Consider the following 18,867-nt stretch of genomic DNA (forward strand, 5'->3'; position numbering starts at 1 on the left):
CGCAGATACGGGGAGAACATGCAGACTAAGCACAGGCAGTGACCCAAGCTGGGAATCAAACCTGGGTCCCTGGCACTGTAAAGCATTGTGCCATCGTGTCACCCACTAAGTAGGCTTAGTAACTGTGATTAAGTGTATTCCTAGCGATTCATCACATCTCACACACACACACACACACACACACACACACACACACACACACACACACACACACACACAGAGCTCCAGCCATTAGTCGGCCAACAAATCCATCCTTATGACGCACTGCCTCCCTACACCAATCGGAATACAATAAGACTCAATACCCAATTGGATGATGCTCAACTGACAGCCAAGCAGACAGTTTCCCTTCTTCTCAATATTATTGTATCTGGCAAAAAGAAATGTCCAATGAAAATTACAAAAAAGTTGATGTCCAGAAAATTTATCTCCAGGGCCGCACAGAGAGTTTGATCTTCAATTGAGACTCAAGGCCAATCCTGGAGGGTTGACAACTCTGCGTGTGTGGAACTCAGCTGTGGTTGTTCATTCTCTGCAGATATTCAAGATTGAAAAGTGAAAGTTTATTTATTAGTCACAAGTCGGCTTACATTAACACTGCAATGAAATTACTGTGAAATTCCCCTAGTTGCCACACTCCGGCACCTGTTTGGGCCAATGCCCCTAACCAGCACGTCTTCCAGACTGTGGGAGGAAACCGGCTACTTCTTATGATCTTTTGGTATGTGTGCTGTATAACGAGCTCAAAGCGAGTTATTCTCAATTTAGAGCGCGGCAAGATGCCTCTGCTGAACCGGATGATCTATCCCCACATACCACAGTCTAACAGCTCAATCCAGTAAGTAACCATTTCCAAAACTCAGTCACTATTACAAACATTAACACGTTGAAGCAACCTAGCTAGGGCCCGTGATAGGGCCAAATATCACTTACATCCAACTGTTGGTGAATTGCAGCGAATGCAACATCTATCTGCTGTTACAATTCAGGCCAGAAACTCCGAGTATTTTATGAAGTCTGTGTGAATCCTAAGTTTTGCAGTTTGAATTTGGCCCAAACAAGCATGAGATATCACACATCAGGTTTCAAATGACCCACCAGGGAACTTTTATCAAACAAAGTTTACTGAAGTATATATACTGCAGGCCTTTGCTTCGGAAAGGCAACTCACCCCAATCCCCTTGGAACTTTTTAAACTCCTAACTCAATAGAAGCAAACCAACTGGAAGAGGAATTCTTTCCTTTGCTAAGATCTCTACTCTCATTACATGACACAAATTCAACTGATGGAACAACAAACCTGTTGTAAAGGAGATGACCTTAGAAAATTCAGAGTTTCTGTCTTAGAAGAAGGGATCCAAAACAAATCATAGCCGAAAACTTCTGTCTTCCTTGGTAACTGAGATTCTCCACTGAAAGTGAATGGAATTTTGGCCAGAACGCCAAATTCTGTTCTCACTTGCAGGTAGATGGGCACGGATGTGATTGGTGGATCCTTTGCCACAATATTCATGGACTTTGGGAAGCCCCTTGTTCGCATTGTTACAACATACAATTTTGCCATTGAGTTATTTCTTCTAGAATTCATCAATTAATAGGGCATTCCTAACTTCAACAAGATTCTTTTCAAATCATTAAATTTCTTTTGGATCTACATTGTTAATCTTCCATTTTTAAATACTCCCCAAAGGTTCCGCTTTGTCATTCTGCAAGGACATTGTTGGAAAATGATTGATTGAACAGCTACTTATTTGTCCCCTAAATTGGAACTAAATACTCCAGAATCTAAAATCATTTCTTATATCACCATTTATTGACAAAGTTAATCTTTTATGTCTTTGTTAATCCATCTTTGGGGTCCTGGTGCATAAATCACGTTCGGGAAATAATCAAAAATACAAATGGAACATTGGCCTTTTGCACCAACCTGCCATGAGGGACTTTGTCAAACGCTTTACTAAAATAAACTGCTTCAGATGCAAAGGTTAATCTCATGGGATAAAAGGAGAGGTGGCTAGATGGGTGGAGAACTGACTTGGCCACAGAAGACAGAGGGTAGAAGTGGAAGAGTCTTTTTCCGGCTGGAGATCTGTGACTAGTGGTGTTCCGCATGGCTCTGTACTGGGACCTCTGCTATTTGTGATATATATAAATGATTTACAAAAAGATGTAACTGGTATGATCAGTAAGTTTGCAGATGACACAAAGATGGCTGGACTTGCGGATAGCGATGGACATTGTCAGAGAATACAGCAGGATATAGAGAGGCTGAAAAATTGGGTGGAGAAATGGCAGATGGAAATTATTCCAGATAAATGTGAAGTGATGCATTTTGGTAGAACTAATGTAGGGGGGGAGTTATACAATAAATGGCAGAACCATCAAGAGTATAGATACAGAGGCACCTAAGTGTGCAAGTCCACAGATCCTTGAAGGCGGCAGCACAGGTGGAGAAGGGCTGCAACTGTACAGGGCACTGGTGAGGCCGTAGCTGGAATACTGTGTGCAGTTTTGGTCGCCGCACTTACGCAAGGATATTTTGGCCTTGGAAGGAGTGCAGAGGAAGTTTACTAGGCTGATACAGGAGTTGAGGGGGTTGAACTATGAGGAGAGGCTGAATAAACTAGGCTTGTACTCGTTAGAGTTTAGAAGAATGAGGGGAGATCTCATTGAGACATATAAGACGATGAATGGGATGGATAGGATAGAGCTGGAGAGGCTGTTCCCGCTCAGAAAGGACAGTAGGACTAGAGGGCACAGCCTCAAGATAAAGGGGGGGCGGTTTAGAACGGAGTTGAGGAGGAACTTCTTCACTCAAAGGGTGGTGAATCTCTGGAATTCTCTGCCCGTGAAGTGGTGGAGGCTGCCTTGCTAAATATATTTAAGACGCGGGTTGATAGGTTTTTGATAGGCAAAGGGATTAAGGGTTATGGGGAGAGGGCGGGAATGTGGAACTGAGACACGACAGATCAGCCATGATCTTATTGAATGGCGGGGCAGGCTCGAAGGGCTAGATGGCCTACTCCTGCTCCTAGTTATGTTCTTATGGAGTGTCCAGAGGAAACCCACGCAGACGTGGGGAGAGCATGCAAACTCCACACAGACAGCGACCCGAATCCAGAATTGAACCTGGGCCCCTGGCACTGAGACAGCAGTGCTAACCACGGTGCCACCATGTCACCAATGTATTGAGATCAATACATTCTTGGGACTACAGGAATCGCAGCATATGGGAATAGTAGTGTAGGCGTAAAATCTCATTCATGTTCTTATTGAATAGCAAAGCAAACTGAAGAAGCCATATGGCTATTTCTCATGTTTTTAACCTGTTTTTTGAAATTTGTCAACAATAGAACCTAAGTAAATTGCGTTAACTTGCATTATTCCAGGGAGATTTAATGAAGTTATTATTCTAATGCTGAAATGATGTTGCATTCAGTTCCCCCATTTTAAAATCCATTTGATAGATTTTGCTATACAAGCTTTTGGAAATGATCAACATTATCACTGGATTAGCAATCTAGAGACCCAAGGTAATGACCTGGGGACAGGTTTAAATCCCACCATGGCAGATGGTGAAATTTGAATTGAATAGAAAGAAAATCTGGAATTAAGAGTCTGCTGATGACCATGAAATCATTGTCGATTGTTGTAAAAACCCATCTGGTTCTTTAATGCCCTTTAGGGAAGGAAATCTGCCGTCCTTACCCAGTCTGGCCTAAATGTGACTCCAGAGCCACAGGAAGGTGGGGCGGCACAGTGGCTAGCACTGCTGCCTCACAGCACTAGGGTCTTGGGTTCGATTCCTAGCGTGGGTCACTCTGTGTGGTATTTGCACGTTCTCCCCATGTCTGTGTGGGTTTCCTCCGGATGCTCCAGTTTCCCCCCCACCACAGTTCGAAAGATATGCAGGTTAGGTGAATTGGTCAAGATAAGTTCTCCCTCGGTGTATCCAAACAGGCGCCGGACTGTGGCAACTTGGAGATTTTCACAGTAACTTCATTGCAGTGTGAACGTAAGCTGGCTTGTGACTAATAAATAAACGTTTAGGGTTGACTCTCAAGTGCCCTGTGAAATGGAGGACAGTTAAAGATAGGCAATAAGTGCTAGCCCAACCAGCAACATCCACATCCCACAAAAATGAATAAATAAGAAAAAGATCTTCTGTCATTCTGTGTAGCAAAACTGTTGTTCTGCTAACTAGTGCAGAGCTGATCCCAGTGTCACCTTTGCATCCTTGAACTAAATTTGATTGAGTGTTAGAGGGATAACGTCACAGTCAGAACAACTCAGTACAACCTGGCTGACATCTCTGACTTAAATATTACAAGTTCCCAAGTGGTAACCTACTGTAAATAATATCTGGCATAGAGTTTAATGAGTTTATTAATAATTAATAGTGTAGTTTGCAGATGGAATGCTTTGATAAGTTGGAATAAATTCCTGTCAGATGAATATAGCAAAAAGTTCATTCATTTGAGAATTGTCTATCTTGAAATCTAAACAATGCCCAAATTTTTGCCCTTAAGCACGAGTTCAGTATCCAGTGCATTTATCATGTTGGTATTTTAACACCATTTTTGCTTTGTGATCCTATTCCACAACATCCTTATTCTATCGCTCCTGTTCCTGCCTTCCATTATTGTTGTATCTTTAATGCATTGAAGCCTTCCAAAGTGCTTCAAAGAGCCACAGGGCAATAGAAAAATTAAAATTAGCAGGTACATGCACAGTTTGGGGATGTGGCTGAAGGTGTGATCAAAGCAGTAGATTTTGACAAGGAGCGAAGTAGCAGAGAAGTTTATCAAAGTCAAAGGATGACAGTCCTGCTAGAATTGGTGATGCAAAGGGAGGAGAAATACAATCAGTCAAAGCTTCTCAGAGTATGCAAGCTAAAATGTTCCCCAGACTGATCTCTGGAATGGTGGGATGAGGAGACTGGACCTGTATCCTTCAGAGTTTGAGAATGAGAGGCAGTCCCATTGAAACGGGCAAAATTCTTACAGGGCTCCAGAATGTAAATGCAGACAGGCTGTATTCCCTGATGGCGGGTGGGAGAGCCTGGTGTTTAGAAGCAGAGAACACATCTTAGATTAAGGAGTAGGACATTTAGGGCTGACATGGATGGGATATGGGGATAGTGAGGGAAATTGCATTGAGGTTGAAGACTAGCCATGGTCCAGTTGAATGGTGGAACAGGCTCAAGGGGCTAAATGGCCTTCTGCCCCCTGTTTGCATGTTCCTATGTTAGACTGGAGGAGATTAGAGGTGGAGTGGGGCAGTACTAAGGTGAGACTGAACTAGGGATGAGACTGACGAAGGGTATTGAGTATATTGAAATTGCACGGTGGCGATGGCGAGATGTGGTGAATAGAAAGCAAGCTAATGGAGATCAATGAGCATTGGTGAAAGTGTACCACACGGTGTAGCCAGCACAGTTTGAATGAGTCTGAGATTGAAAAGAATAAATGAGAGTTTTAATGGTGTTGAGGATCAGGTTGGGATGGAGACGCACAGCTTTGAGGTGAAAATCTGTAGCTTTAGTGAAGGATAGGATGTGGACTTGTGAATCAATTATTAAAGCAATCAGCCTGCTTTAAAAGTTAAAAAGCAATGGGTTTGGAGGGTAAAGTGCAGAGTTTCTTGGGAGTTGAGCAGATGGGCTTTGGTGTAGCCAGTGCTAAATCAGAGAATATTGTTGCTCAGCCACGCCTTTATTAAACAATCGGCCGGCAGGATGATGGCCAAGAGCAGGTGCTGGAATGCACCAGGATGTGTGCAGCATGTATATGGGACAGCTGTGGTGAGAGCCGGAAGTGGATGAGGGATAGATGGCCTCATTGTATTATTGTCAGACTATAAATCCAAAAACTCGGCTAATATCTGGGGACCCGGGTTCAAATCCTGCCATGTCGAATGGTGAAATTTGAATTTAAATTTTAAAAAAAATCTGGAATTAAGAATCCACTGATGACCATGAAACCATTGTTGGGTGGCACAATGATTAACTCTGCTGCCTCATAGCACCAGGGGCCTGGATTCGATTCCCGGCTTGGGTTACTGTTTCTGCGGAGTCTGCACGTTCTCCCCATGTCTGCATGGGTTTCCTCTGGGTGCTCCGGTTTCCTTCCACAGCCCAAAGATGTATGGGTTAGGTGGATTGGCCATGCTAAATTGCTCCTTAACATTTGTGTGGGGGGTGGGCTAGCTAGCTGGGGTAAATGCATGAGATTGCAGGAATAGAGCCTGGGTGGTATGGTGGTCGGTGCAGACGCGATGGACCAAATGGCTGCTTCCTGAATTGTAGGATTCTATGAAGTATGTTGGGCGTGACCATGTGTATGTTGTGGGAGAAATCACTGGGTTACATTGAAGGTGGAGCTGTGAGAAGAAAGACCAACATGAGGTGAAGGAGGGGTGGACTGAAACTGTCCATCCCTGTAGGACAGAAATGTTGACAGGAATCTTTGACCTTTTTTCCACTTGCAGGATTTAAAACTTAAGTAATTTTAAATAAAAACGTAAATGTTGGAAAACTCAGGAGGTCTGACAGTCGCTGTGGAGAAACAGCTTTAATGCATCAAGCCCAAGATGACGATGACTTTGGAGGAGTCCTAATGGATTTAATGTTACTATTTCCCTCTCCACACACTCTGCCAGATGTGAGCTTTTGCAGCAGTTTTTACTTTTATTTCATCCACAGAATTTTATTTTATTTTAAGTTATTTTAATTATTATATTTTTAAAAAGTGCTGCATTCCTGCAATATTTTTAGTAAATTCTGAAACAAGTAGACAGTTAAGATAAATGACTGACTTTGCTTCCTCTTTAACTACAACACAGGAGACAAGTTAGCAGTGTAATTCGATAATTAGTAATTTGACATATTCATTGTGTTGGACTGTTTCTGATCTTTACCTGAACAATCCAGAATGAATCAGTTACAGATGCAGAAATCCCAGATTGATTCCGGGAATGAAAGGTTTGACATATGAGGAGATTAAACAGTCTAGATTGTACTCACTGGAGTTTAAAAGGGTGAGAGAGAATCTGATCGAGGTACATAAAATTCTAAAAGGAATTCATAAAGTAAAGATAGACCAAATGTTCCCCCTTGTGGGGCAATCTCGAACAAGAGGTCACAGGTAAAGGTTGAGAAGCGGTAGGTTTAAAACTGAGATGAGGAGGCACTACTTTTGGCAGAGGCTGGTGAATTTGTGGAACTTGCTGCCCCATAGTGCAGTGGAGTCTAAATCATTGGTTTCAAGAAAGAGATAAAATATATTTTTGATTTTAAAAAATGGGTTAAAGGGACATGGGGAACAAATGGGAGGTGATTTGAGGCCAGGGAGAGAGCATATTTTTCAATAAATACCATTCTAGATGAGCAGCTTCTCGATTCAAAAGGTTAGAGAGGCACCAATGAGTCAGTTTGCGGAGGAGCTTATCTGTCAAAGATGATGTGGGGGTAACTCACCATATTTAAAACTTACTTCCAAGTAACACAGTATTAACACGTGGCGAAAAACTGCAGCAGGCGATGGTGCAGAGGGACCTCGGGGTCCTTGTGCATGAGTCGCAAAAACCCAGCCTGCAGGTGCAGCAGGTGGTCAGGAAGGCTAATGAGATGCTGGCCTTCATAGCGAGGGGGATTGAATATAAAAGTAGGGAGGTCTTGCTGTAGCTGTATAGGGCAGTGGTGAGGCCACAGCTGGAGTACTGTGTGCAGTTTTGGTCGCCGCACTACGCAAGGATATTTTGGCCTTGGAGGGAGTGCAGAGGAGGTTTACTAGGCTGATGCCGGAGTTGAGGGGGTTGAGCTATGAGGAGAGGCGGAATAAACTAGGCTTGTACTCGTTAGAGTTTAGAAGAATGAGGGGAGATCTCATTGAGACATATAAGATGATGAATGGGATGGATAGGATAGAGGTGGAGAGAGTCTTCCCGCTCAAAGGACAGCAGGACTAGGGGGCATAGCCTCAAGATAAAGGGGGGGTGCGGTTTAGAACGGAGTTGAGGAGGAACTTCTTCACTCAAAGGGTGGTGAATCTCTGGAATTCTCTGCCCGTTGAAGTGGTGGAGGCTGCCTCGCTAAATATTTTTAAGACGCGGGTTGATGGGTTTTTGATAAGCGAGGGGATTAAGGATTATGGGGAGAGGGCGGGAATGTGGAACTGAGCCACGACAGATCAGCCATGATCTTATTGAATGGCGGGGCAGGCTCGAAGGCCTAGATGGCCTACTCCTGCTCCTATTTCTTGTGTTCTTATGTAATTGAACAAAGTGAATTTGGTCATAACTGCTGTGGGTTAAAGTGTCCCCTGGTCCAGTATTACCTGGTAGTACCTTGCCAGTACCTGACCTACCTTTGGAAAGATTGAATTAATACATTCTCAAAAAATGTGCAGCACTGGCCCAAGTATTTTATTCATTTACAGGATGTGTGTGCTTCGCTGGCTTGGGCAATATTTATTGTTCATGCCTAATTCTTCTTGAGAAGGTGCTGGTAAGCCACCACCTTGAACTGCTGCGTTCTGACAGGTGTAGGTACACCTGCAGTACTGCTGGTGGGAAGGAGTTGTAGGATTTTGACTCTGTGACAATAAAGGAATGGCAGTATATTTCCAAGACAGTGATGTGTCTGACTTGTAGGGGAACTTGGAGCTAGTTGTGTCCGCATGTACCTGATGTTCTTGTCCTCCTAGGTAATAAGGGACTGCAAGTTTGCGAGATGCTGTCATAGACTGCAGAACGATGCAACTGTTGTGAAGGTGAATGGGTCTTTTTCTGGTTGGCAGGATGTGATGAGTGGTCTGCCACAGGGATCAGTGCTGGGACCTCAATTTTTTATAAGTTATATAATGGTTGCTAAATTTGCTGGCGACACCGGAAAAGTAGGAAGCTCATTGTAAAGAGGACATCAGGAGGCTACAAAAGGGAATAGGTTAAGTGAGTGGGCAATAAATCTTGCAAATGGTGTATAATGTGGACAAATGTGAAATTGTCCATTTTGTCAGGAAAAATAAAAGAGGCTCATTATCTAAATGGTGAGAGATTATAGAGCTTGGAGGTACAGTGGGATCTGGATGTCCTAGTCCATGAATCAGTATAGTAAGTAATTAGGAAACGTAATAAAATGTTATCATTTATTACAAAGGGAATGGGATACAGAAGTAGGGGACTGATACTTTGAGAAAGGGTCATCTGGACTCAGCATCAGCCCTTTTCTGTCCTTAGAGATACTGCCAGATCTGCTGAAATTTTCCAGCATTTTCTCTTGGTTCAGGAACTGATATTGCAGTTGTACAAGGCATTGGTGAACCACATCTGGAATATTGTGTACAGCACTGGCCTCGTTATCCAGAAGAAAGTAATGAATGTGTTGGAAACACTTCAAAGAAGATTTACTAGGAATGAGTGGGCTGACTTTAAGGAAAGACTGGACAAGTTGGGTTTGTGTCCACCAGAGTTTAGAAGAGAGAGGTGACTTGATCGAAACCTTTAAGACCTGAGGAGCATTGACAGGGTGGATGTGGAGAGAATGTTTCCTCTTGTGAAAGAATCTAGAACGAGGACCCACTGTTTAAAAATGAGTCGCTCATTTAAGGTGGAGATGAGAAACTTTCTGTCTAGAGGGTCTTGAGTCTCTGAAACTTCCTCAAGGCAATGGAAGCAGAATCTCTAAATATTTTTGTGCTAGTTAGATTCTTGATTAACAAGGAGGTGGTAGGCAGAAATGTGGGGTTGAGGTTACAATCAGATCAATCATGATCTTATTGAATGGCAAAGCAGGCTCGAGGGGCCTTCTCCTGCTCCGAATTAATTTGTTTATAAGTAGATGTAGGGCCTTGTGTGTTAAAGTCAAGTCACTTAAGGGAGCAATTGATGCTTCTGAACTTGGGAATTAAAACTATCCGAATGTGTAAAAAGAGAATAACCAATTATCAGTGATAGTCCTACTGGATTGGTGATCAGGACAGTGCACAGATCAGCCTGTAATGTTTGAACAGAATATAGTGGGAGTGTGAAGGCTTGTAATGATGTATTCACCACCTTTGGAGAGTGGTGGGCAATAGGACAGACAGTATTGGGATACAGTGAACCTTTTAAGGAAGGATGGCCATACATGGAGGACAATGGTCGTTGAATGGGATAGGTTTCTTAGGAAAGCCACAATTAACCAGAGCTGTAGTTGAGGTGTGGAGGGTGCGGAATGATTCTGAAGAGAGCTAGAATGGCCCTGGTGGTGTTTAACTGAAAAGTACCCTTTCTGGACATCACTCTTCAAAAGGTCAAAATCAGCAATTATGAGATTTTTTTTCCCCAAAATTTAGGCGAACGCTATTAAGTATCACACTCAGGATTGCTGAATCCATGTGGAAAGTGTCTATTGTTACACCATGTAAAACTTTCGTACCATTATTCCACTATTCAGAGACCTATTTGAGTATATAATGTTCTCCATACATCCCTGGCCTGCCACGATCATCACCAGACTTATATCTGATGCATTTTCGGATTTATCAGTTGTTTTGAAGTGGCAAAGGATCTGTAAATTGCCACTTGTTAACTCCCAGAAATGCAGATATATCAGGTGTGAAACTTTTGGCCACAGTACGAAGAAATGAAGCATTAACAGTTAACTGGAGGATAAATACTGCTCGAGGCAGGTAGCAGCACACAGCAAAGTCTCCATTAAACCACAAATGTCTAAGGGTTTCTGCTGAACCAGTAGACTCATACTACATGAACATCCTGTGCTAATATGTTTGGTATGTAAGCTCTCCCAAGTAGTAAAGTCTCTCAACACCAGGTTAAAGTCTAACAGGTTTATTTGGAATTAAGAGCTTTTGGAGTGTTTTTCCTTCATCAGGTGAGTGAAGGTTAGTTCACAAATACATCATATGAATGTGAGTCTTTACAAGTAACACTTAAGGAGCAGTGCTCCAAAAGCTCGCAATTTCAAATAAACCTGTTGGACTTGAATCTGGTGTTGTGAGATTTCTTACTCTGCCCACCCCAGTCCAACACCGGCATCTCCACCTCAGCACTGATACTAGCAGTAAGACATAAGGTTGGATTTTTAATGATTTTTGGATTGCAGAGAGTTGTATTTTCTTCTAAGTTACTGAAATGTCAAATTCCAGATGTATTAAAATATTCTATTTAGCTTGTATATTTTCTATAAAATCTTTTTCATAAAAATCACAGCAACCAATGTCTGTAATGTTTGTCATCTCAAATTACTAGGCTGTCAATTTGTCAAAGGTGCCCATTAAAGTCGCTATCATTATACCTTCACAGAGGCAATGGTTCACCAGCTAACAGTTTGACTGTTAGGTCAGGTTTATTCTGAGGCTGGAACCAGTTTTATTCCAATATGGCTGGCCAGTTCTCTGGGCTCCCGTGATGGGTGAAGTGGTGGGGATGGTCACCCATCTCCATTGGGATGCGAGTATCCCACCGTATTGTAAAGCCAGATTCAGAGCTGCAGCCTCCACTTGCTAGCGCTATCTGGATCTGAAGCCAGATCTAGACAGAGGTCGTGGGTAGAGAGGTGGACTGGCGGTGTTGAGATAGCAGCGCGGGCTCGTTGGGCCGAAGGGCCTGTTTCCCAGGCTGATTTTGTTCTTTTGTTCTTTGTTTTGAGTCAGTAGATTGTGGCTGATTGTGTGTCAGCACTATGGAGATTTTATGATTGTGTCATACTGCAAGACAGCTGAATCATTTTTACTTGAAGTAAACATTGAGGGGATTCGACAGGGTGGGTAGGGAGCAGCTTTTTCCCCTTTTCTGAGGGGTCAGTCATGAGTGGGCATAGTTTTAGGGTGAGGGGCAGAGGATTCAGGGAGATTTGAGGAAAAAACTTTCACTCAGAGGCTGATGGGAATCTGGAATGCACTGCCTGGGAAGGTAGTGGGGGTCTTAAACCTTTCTAAAAAAAAAATTTGGATGAGCACTTGAAAAATCATAACAGCCAAGGATATGGGACAAATGCTGGAAAATAGTATTCACATAACTTTAGTGGGAGATGTTGTAGGTGCTGACTCGATGGGCCAAAGGGCCTTTTCTGCACTGTATGACTCTAAAGATGGCCAACTATGAAAGCTATCACTGATTTTAAACAAATAACGACAACACCCAGGTCAGGAGTTTGTGACTGCTACGTTGGAAAGACTGCTTTGAGTGTTTAGGTGTATTCCCCATCCTTGTCATTTATCACATGTCAGGGCAGATTGCCTGATTCGCAACTTTCACAAACATTGACTCTGAACTAGCCACTTGGTCTATGGGAGTGGCTAAGTGCAGCTGCCAGCTCTGCGGCAGTGTGTCTGACTTTATCTGGGCCTTCCAATGGTTGCTGCGGCATATTTTAAAGTTTGTTTATTAGTGTCACAAGTAGGCTCACATTAAGACTGCAATGAAGTTACTGTGAAAATCCCCTAGTCGCCATGCTCTGGCGCACTAGTGCATAAATATATTCTGACTGTTTAAAGGTGTATTTGTCTTTCATTGTAACAGGCCCCCAACACACAAGCGATGCGATACTGGCTCCAACAGCTGCAGCAAAAAAGGTGGGAGTTCAGTAATAACTGTGTTGTTGGAACAAGAGACAATCGAGTCTCACCCCCACTCCCTGATTCATCCACTGGCCTGGTTGCGAAAGATGTAGGTAAGTCTGAAAATGTCAGTTCAAACACCAATGTGCTGTTTGTTTCTATGTTAGAAAACACGAGTAAATTGTGCTCAATATAAATTCTTTTGTACGCAGACCATTCAGTATTTTTAAAATAAAGTTCATCAGTAAAAACAAATTGCAAAAATTAAGCCACCATCAGAACCAGTATTATTTATAATCCGAGCCCTGAGTTTTGGCGAACTATTTTGAGCAGAAGGGAAGGGAAAATATGATGAACTCATTAGTTGTCCTGATGCCAGGGTTTATAGAACTCAAGAAATAGGAGCAGGAACAAAGCACACGGCCCATCGAGTCAGCTTCGCAATTGGTATGATTATGGCTGATCCTAAGCCTCAACTCCATTTTTCTGCCCACTCCCCATATCTTTGAATTCCCTGAGAGACCAAACATCTGTCTATCCCAGACTTAAATGTATCCCATAATGGCACAGTCACAACCTCTGTGGTTGTGAATTTCAAATATTCAAAACCCTTTGAGTGAAGAAATTTCTCCTCATCTCAGTCCTAAATGATCAGCCTCTTAACCCGAGACCATAGAATGCCTCCAGTGCAGAAGGAGGCCGTTTGGCCCAAAATTATCCCACCCAGGGTCCCATCGCTGTAACCCCACACATTTAGCCTGATAATCCCCCTGACACTAAGGAGTAAGTTAACATGAAACCTGCCCAACTTTGGAGTGTGGAATGAAACTGGAGCATCCAGAGGAAACCCACACAACATAGAGGGAGAATGCACAGGCACCACACAGACACTGAGGTCGGAATGGAACCTGGCGCTGAGATGCAACAATGCTAACCAATGTGTCACTGTGCCACCCCACTCTGCCATCATGCTGCCCTGATTGTGCCACCTGTGTTTTAGATTCCCTAACAAGTGGAAACAATCACACCCTATCAAAGCCCCTTCAGAATTTTGTAGATTTCAGTAAGATTGCCTTTCATTCATTAAAGCTCCAGGTGGATATAATTTAAGGATCAGCGAAGGCCTAGTGGTATTATCACTAGGCCATTAATCCAGAAACTCAGTTAATATCCTGGGGACATGGTGGCACAGTGGTTAGCACTGCTGCCTCACAGCACCAGGGATCCAGATTCAATTCCACTGTCTGTGCAGAGTTTGCGTGATCTCCTTGTGTCTGCGTGGGTTTCCTCCCACAGTCCAAAGATGTGTGGGTTAGGTTGATTGGCCATGCTAAGTTGCCCCTTAGTGTCAATGGGTCTAGGAGGGTGAATGTGTGTGGTTACAGGGATAGGACCTGCGTGGTATTGTTGTAGGTGCAGACTTGATGGTCCAAATGGCCTCCTTCTGCATTGTAGATTCTATGATATTACCAGGTTTGAATCCCACCATGGCAGATGTTGGAATTTGAATTCAGTAAGAAAAAGTTCTGAATTAAGACTCTGCTGGTGATCATGAAACCATTGTTGATTGTCAGGAATCCTGGCATTTATAATGTGAGTAAAGACCAGTCCATCACTGAAACCAGTCTCCCATCCATTGACACTATCCACGTTTCCTGCTGCCTCAGAAAAGCATCCGGCATAATCAAGGACCCCACGCACCCCGGAATTCTTTCTTCCACCTCCTTCTGTCGGGGAAAAAGATACAAAAGTTTGAGGTCATGTACCAACCGACTCAAAAACAGCTTCTTCCTTGCTGCCATCAAACTTTTAAATGGACCTACCTTGTATTTAATGATCTTTCTCTATATCCTAGCTATGACTGTAACACTACATTCGGCACGCTCCACCTTCCACCTCTATGAATGGTATGCTTTGTCTGTATAACGCGCAAGACACAATACTTTAAATTATATGCCAATGCACGTGACAATAGTAAATCAAAGGAAAAAAACCATCTGGTTCACTAATGTCCTTCAGGGAAGGAATCTGCCATTCTTACCTGGTCTGGCCTATATGTGACTCCAGAGTCACCACAATAGGGTTGACGCACTCAGCTGCTTCAGGCAAGTAGGGATGGGCAATAAATGTTGCCACAACCAGCAAAGCTCCTGTCCCATGGCGAATAAGAAGCTCTGCGTCTCATCATAGGACAAGCCCCTCATCTGAGGGAATAATTTAGTTAAGCTTTACTGTACTGCCTCCAATGCAAGTATATCCTTAACTTCCTGAATGGAGGTTAGCAACAGGAACCCTGGTTGTATTTTTTCTGTCCCCTTTCCCTGCATTCTAGGATACTGAGGACCACACTTAGAACTGTGGTCCACGTCAGTGGTCAGATTGGGTGTAGGTGAACAGCTATAAGGGAACCTACACGTTTTCTTTCCCCCTCACTAAAGGTGAGCTTTAAATTATGGTAACTAATTCATACTCCGTATTGCAGGTTCAAAAGCGATTTCCCCAAAGCTTGCAATGGAAATTTTCAGCTGCCCTAATATATCTTTTAAAGAAGGAAGTAAATTGTGTTGCCCTTGCAGCACTGTAATCTGGCAGCTAAGTTGCTGCAAGGTTTCCATCTGAGATTCCTCACAACCTTCCCTATGGGATATCACTTTTCTCCAGTAACTCAGCCACATTAAGATTGTAGCTTTCCTTTAAAGGTAATCATGGATCCCAAGCATGAATGATACAGCACCTTCTGTTCTCTTTAGGTTTTAAGTCTGTTAGAAAGAAGATAAAATCTTTACCAAAGTTGCATTTTACATCAGTTGTGAAATAGCAAGGGAAGAGATCTGTATCTTCAGGTCTGCTGAGCTGTTTGGGCAGTTGATGTGCACAAGATTAGAGGGATGTATCGTGGCACAGTGGTAAGCAATGCGACCTCACAGCGCAAGAGATCTGGGTTCAATTCTTGTCTTGGGTCACTGTCTGTGTGGAGTCTGCACATTCTCCCCATGCCTGTGTAGGTTTTTGAGTGCTCTCGTGTCCTCCCACACTCCAAGGATGTGTGGGTCAGGTTGATTGGTCATGCTAAATTGCCCCTTAGTGTCAGGGGGATTAGCAGTGTAAATATGTGGGGTTATGGGGATGGGTGGGATGTTGTCGGTGCAGGCTCAATGAGCCAAATGACTTCATTCTGCAGTGTAGGGATTCTCTGAATTGCTACTGCCAGAACTGTCTGTGTTTGCTTTAAATATTGCATAGGCACAAAGAAATTTAAATAGAGGAAGATTATAAAGGGGAACTGGAAGGTAAATTGTGCCAGCATTTTTGCTAAGATGCAATCAGGTTTCTTTAGCCTTTTTAAAAATTTGTTTCCTGCACTGCATAATGAGGCTACGAATGGTCCCTGCTGGGCTGGTTGATTAGATCTAGTTATGCAGACCTTCATGGGAAGGTTCCACAATGCATTTATTAATGTTAGATTTTGTTTGGTTTTCATTTGTGCTCCTTTTTTCCCAATTCCTTAACAAAAGCATACTTTATGGAAACAAAATATCAACCCTGATTGTTCTTAATAGATTTTTTTTGTACTAAGTGGGGGAAATCAGTGTAATTGAGAGTCCACAATTTTCTTTGGGTTAAAAAAACTACTTTCCATTCTTCCCTTTCTTGGCCTCTTCCTGCAGAAGTGTTCATTTGGGAACGCTGATGTGGAATTCTATTGCAGCACAATTCTACCTCTAAGAGGGAAATGCCATTCCAAAAGGCAGTTTGAACCCCTGTCTATCTTCCTGTTTCCCCCTTTTAAAATGAGAGTCCTGAAGATTTCGCTGAAATTTGTTCCCAGCCCAGAGATGAGGCAACGCTTTTCATCTGTGAAAAGTTTGCCGTTGTAACAGAGGCACCGTCTCAATTGGTAGCACTCTTGAGTCTGAAGTTTGTGGTTCAAGTCCCACTCCAGGCCATGAGCACAAAAATCGAAACTTGCTACAAACAAAATGAAAGTAGGCGATTTGTGCACAATGTTTTGCCATCAAAGCAGCAATTAGCCAACAGCAAAAAGTATTTCATTGGCTGCAAAGCTCTTTAGGGAATCCTGTAGTTATGAGAGGCGCTATATAAATTGAGCATTGATGGAAGTAAGAAAAGGGGACCATCTGGGCAGCATGGTGGCACAGTGGTTAGCACTGCTGCCTCTCACTGTCATGGACCTCTGTTAAATTCAGGCCTCGGGTCACTGTGTGGAGTTTGCATGTTCTCCCAGTATCTGCATGGGTTTCCTCCAGGTACTCCAGTTCCTCCCACAGTCCAAAGATGTGCGGGCTGGCCATGTTAAATTGACCTTAGTGTCAGGGGGCCAAAAGAGTAAGTGCTGGAAAATCTCAGCAGATCTGGCAGCATCTGTAAGAGTTAATATTTGGCATTTTGAGTCTGGATGATCCTTTGTCAAAGCTCTGTTGTCTAAGCTCTTTGTCCAAGCTGTAGTGTCAGAGAGATTAGCAGGGGAAATACGTGGGGTTGCGGGAATTGCGCCTTGATGGGTTTGTGATTGGTGCAGACTCAATGGGCCAAATGGCCTCCTGCACTGTAGAGATTCTATGATTTATCCCTCAGTATTCCAGTCTAGGCAGCATGTTCTTTAAAGATTTCTCTCCCCCATACTTGGCTAGGTAAAATTTTAATGGAATTAATCAATTTTATTTGCACTTGTTGTCTGGCCACTGCCTGTGTTGTAAAACCACTGATTACTATGATGGCTCAGTGAAGAGAATACCAAGTTGTTATGAGTCCAAATAATCTGTAACCCTGTTGGAACATGTCTATGCTTAATTACATTTTAAAATGATTATCGTCAGAGTTTTATGATGAGATGACGTACAGTAAAGAAGCTTTGTGTATACTGAGCACTTCACAGCTGGCAGGTTGGTAGTAAATTCATCCAATTGTCTCAAGCACAGAATAAACAATTACCTTAATGTGGTGTCACCAATCTCCTATTGCTGCTCATCTTGATGAATGCTTCGCTCCTGTTTGTAGCTGCAGACAGAAGCTGATTCACTGCAAGACATCAGGAGATCTGGCTTCTGTTTTGTTCTCAATTTGTGCTAAGAATGAGGACTTGCCTATTTGTAGTGGGCTGCAAGTTCAACTGCAGTATATGTACATGTAGCGTCCAATGGCAGCATGGTGGCACAGTGGTTAGCACTGCTGCCTCACAGTGCCAGAGACCCAGGTTCGATTCTTGGCTTGGGTCACCGTGCGAAGTCTGCATTTTTTGCCATGTTTGTGTGGGTTTCCTCTGGGTGCTCTGGTTTCTTCCCACACACGAAAGATGTGCTGGTTAGGTGCATTGGCTGTGCCAAATTCTCCCTCAGTGTACCCGAATAGGTGCCTGAATGTGGCGACTAGGGGATTTTCACAGTAACTTTATTTCAGTGTTAATGCAAGCCTATTTGTGACACTAACTAATAAATTTTAACAATGGGGGAGCTATTGACATTATCTTCCCTACTAGGTGATCTGCTGTGTATGAATGGAGAAAACAAACCCTTTCTTTGGCTTTTTCAATTCGCCAAGTTCAGATATTGGAAAAATAATTGAGTGGATCTGTCAGTCCGGTATATTGGTAGATTTATAAAAATTCTTTCATGAGTCATGGGCGTCTCTGGCTAGGCCAGCATTTATTGCCCATCCCTAATTGCCCTTGAGCAGTTGGTGATGAGCTGCTGTCTTGAACCGCTGCAGTCTGTGGTGTAGGTACACACACAGCGCTATTTGGGAGGCAACTCTAAGACTTTGACCCAGTGACAGTGAAGGAACAGTGATAATGTCTCAAATCAGGATGGCTTAAAGTTTGTTTATTAGTCACAAGTAAGGCTTAAATTAACGCTGCAATGAAGTTACTGTGAAATTCCCCTGTGCCTCTTCGGGTCCATGTACCGAACCAGCACATCTTTCAGACTGTGGGAGGAAATCGGAGCACCTGGAGGAAACCCACACAGACTGTGTGACCCAAGCCAGGAATTGAACCCTGGTGCTGTGAAGCAGCAGTGCTAACCACTGTGCTATCGTACTAGCTTGGAGGGAAACTTGCAGATGGCGATGCTCCCATACATCTGATGCCCTTGTCCTTCTAGGTGGGAAAGATTTCAGGTTTGGAAGTTGCCATTTAAGGGGGCTTGTTGAGTTGCTGCAAGTGTATCTTGTAAGTGGTACACACTGCTGCCACTGAACTCCCTCAAAGTCTCAAGTCAGTAAATCTCTTGGAGCCCTCTCAAGTTACTTTTCAGATTAATTTTGTGCTGTTTGTCATTGGGATAGAAAT

The 18,867-nt window shown here is 43.2% G+C and overlaps 1 protein-coding gene across 2 annotated transcripts in view; it reads left to right on the top strand.

Annotated features, from left to right (window-relative positions):
- tbc1d2b (TBC1 domain family, member 2B) overlaps window positions 1-18,867 on the top strand; it is a 127,808-nt gene that overhangs the window by 22,441 nt on the left and 86,500 nt on the right. Inside the window, exons 1-2 of one of the 2 annotated variants that reach the window (XM_080216041.1) lie at window positions 12,324-12,378; window positions 12,523-12,673. In XM_080216041.1, the coding sequence (XP_080072167.1) occupies window positions 12,355-12,378; window positions 12,523-12,673 (175 nt within the window). In that variant the 5' untranslated portion in view covers window positions 12,324-12,354. Of the gene's footprint in view, window positions 1-12,323; window positions 12,379-12,522; window positions 12,674-18,867 lie in introns of those variants that run through there. The other variant, XM_080216040.1, reaches the window with a different exon arrangement.

This window comes from Carcharhinus amblyrhynchos, chromosome 32, assembly GCF_965287045.1.
Source record: "Carcharhinus amblyrhynchos chromosome 32, sCarAmb.v2.hapA, whole genome shotgun sequence".
Classification (NCBI taxonomy): Eukaryota; Metazoa; Chordata; class Chondrichthyes; order Carcharhiniformes; family Carcharhinidae; genus Carcharhinus; species Carcharhinus amblyrhynchos.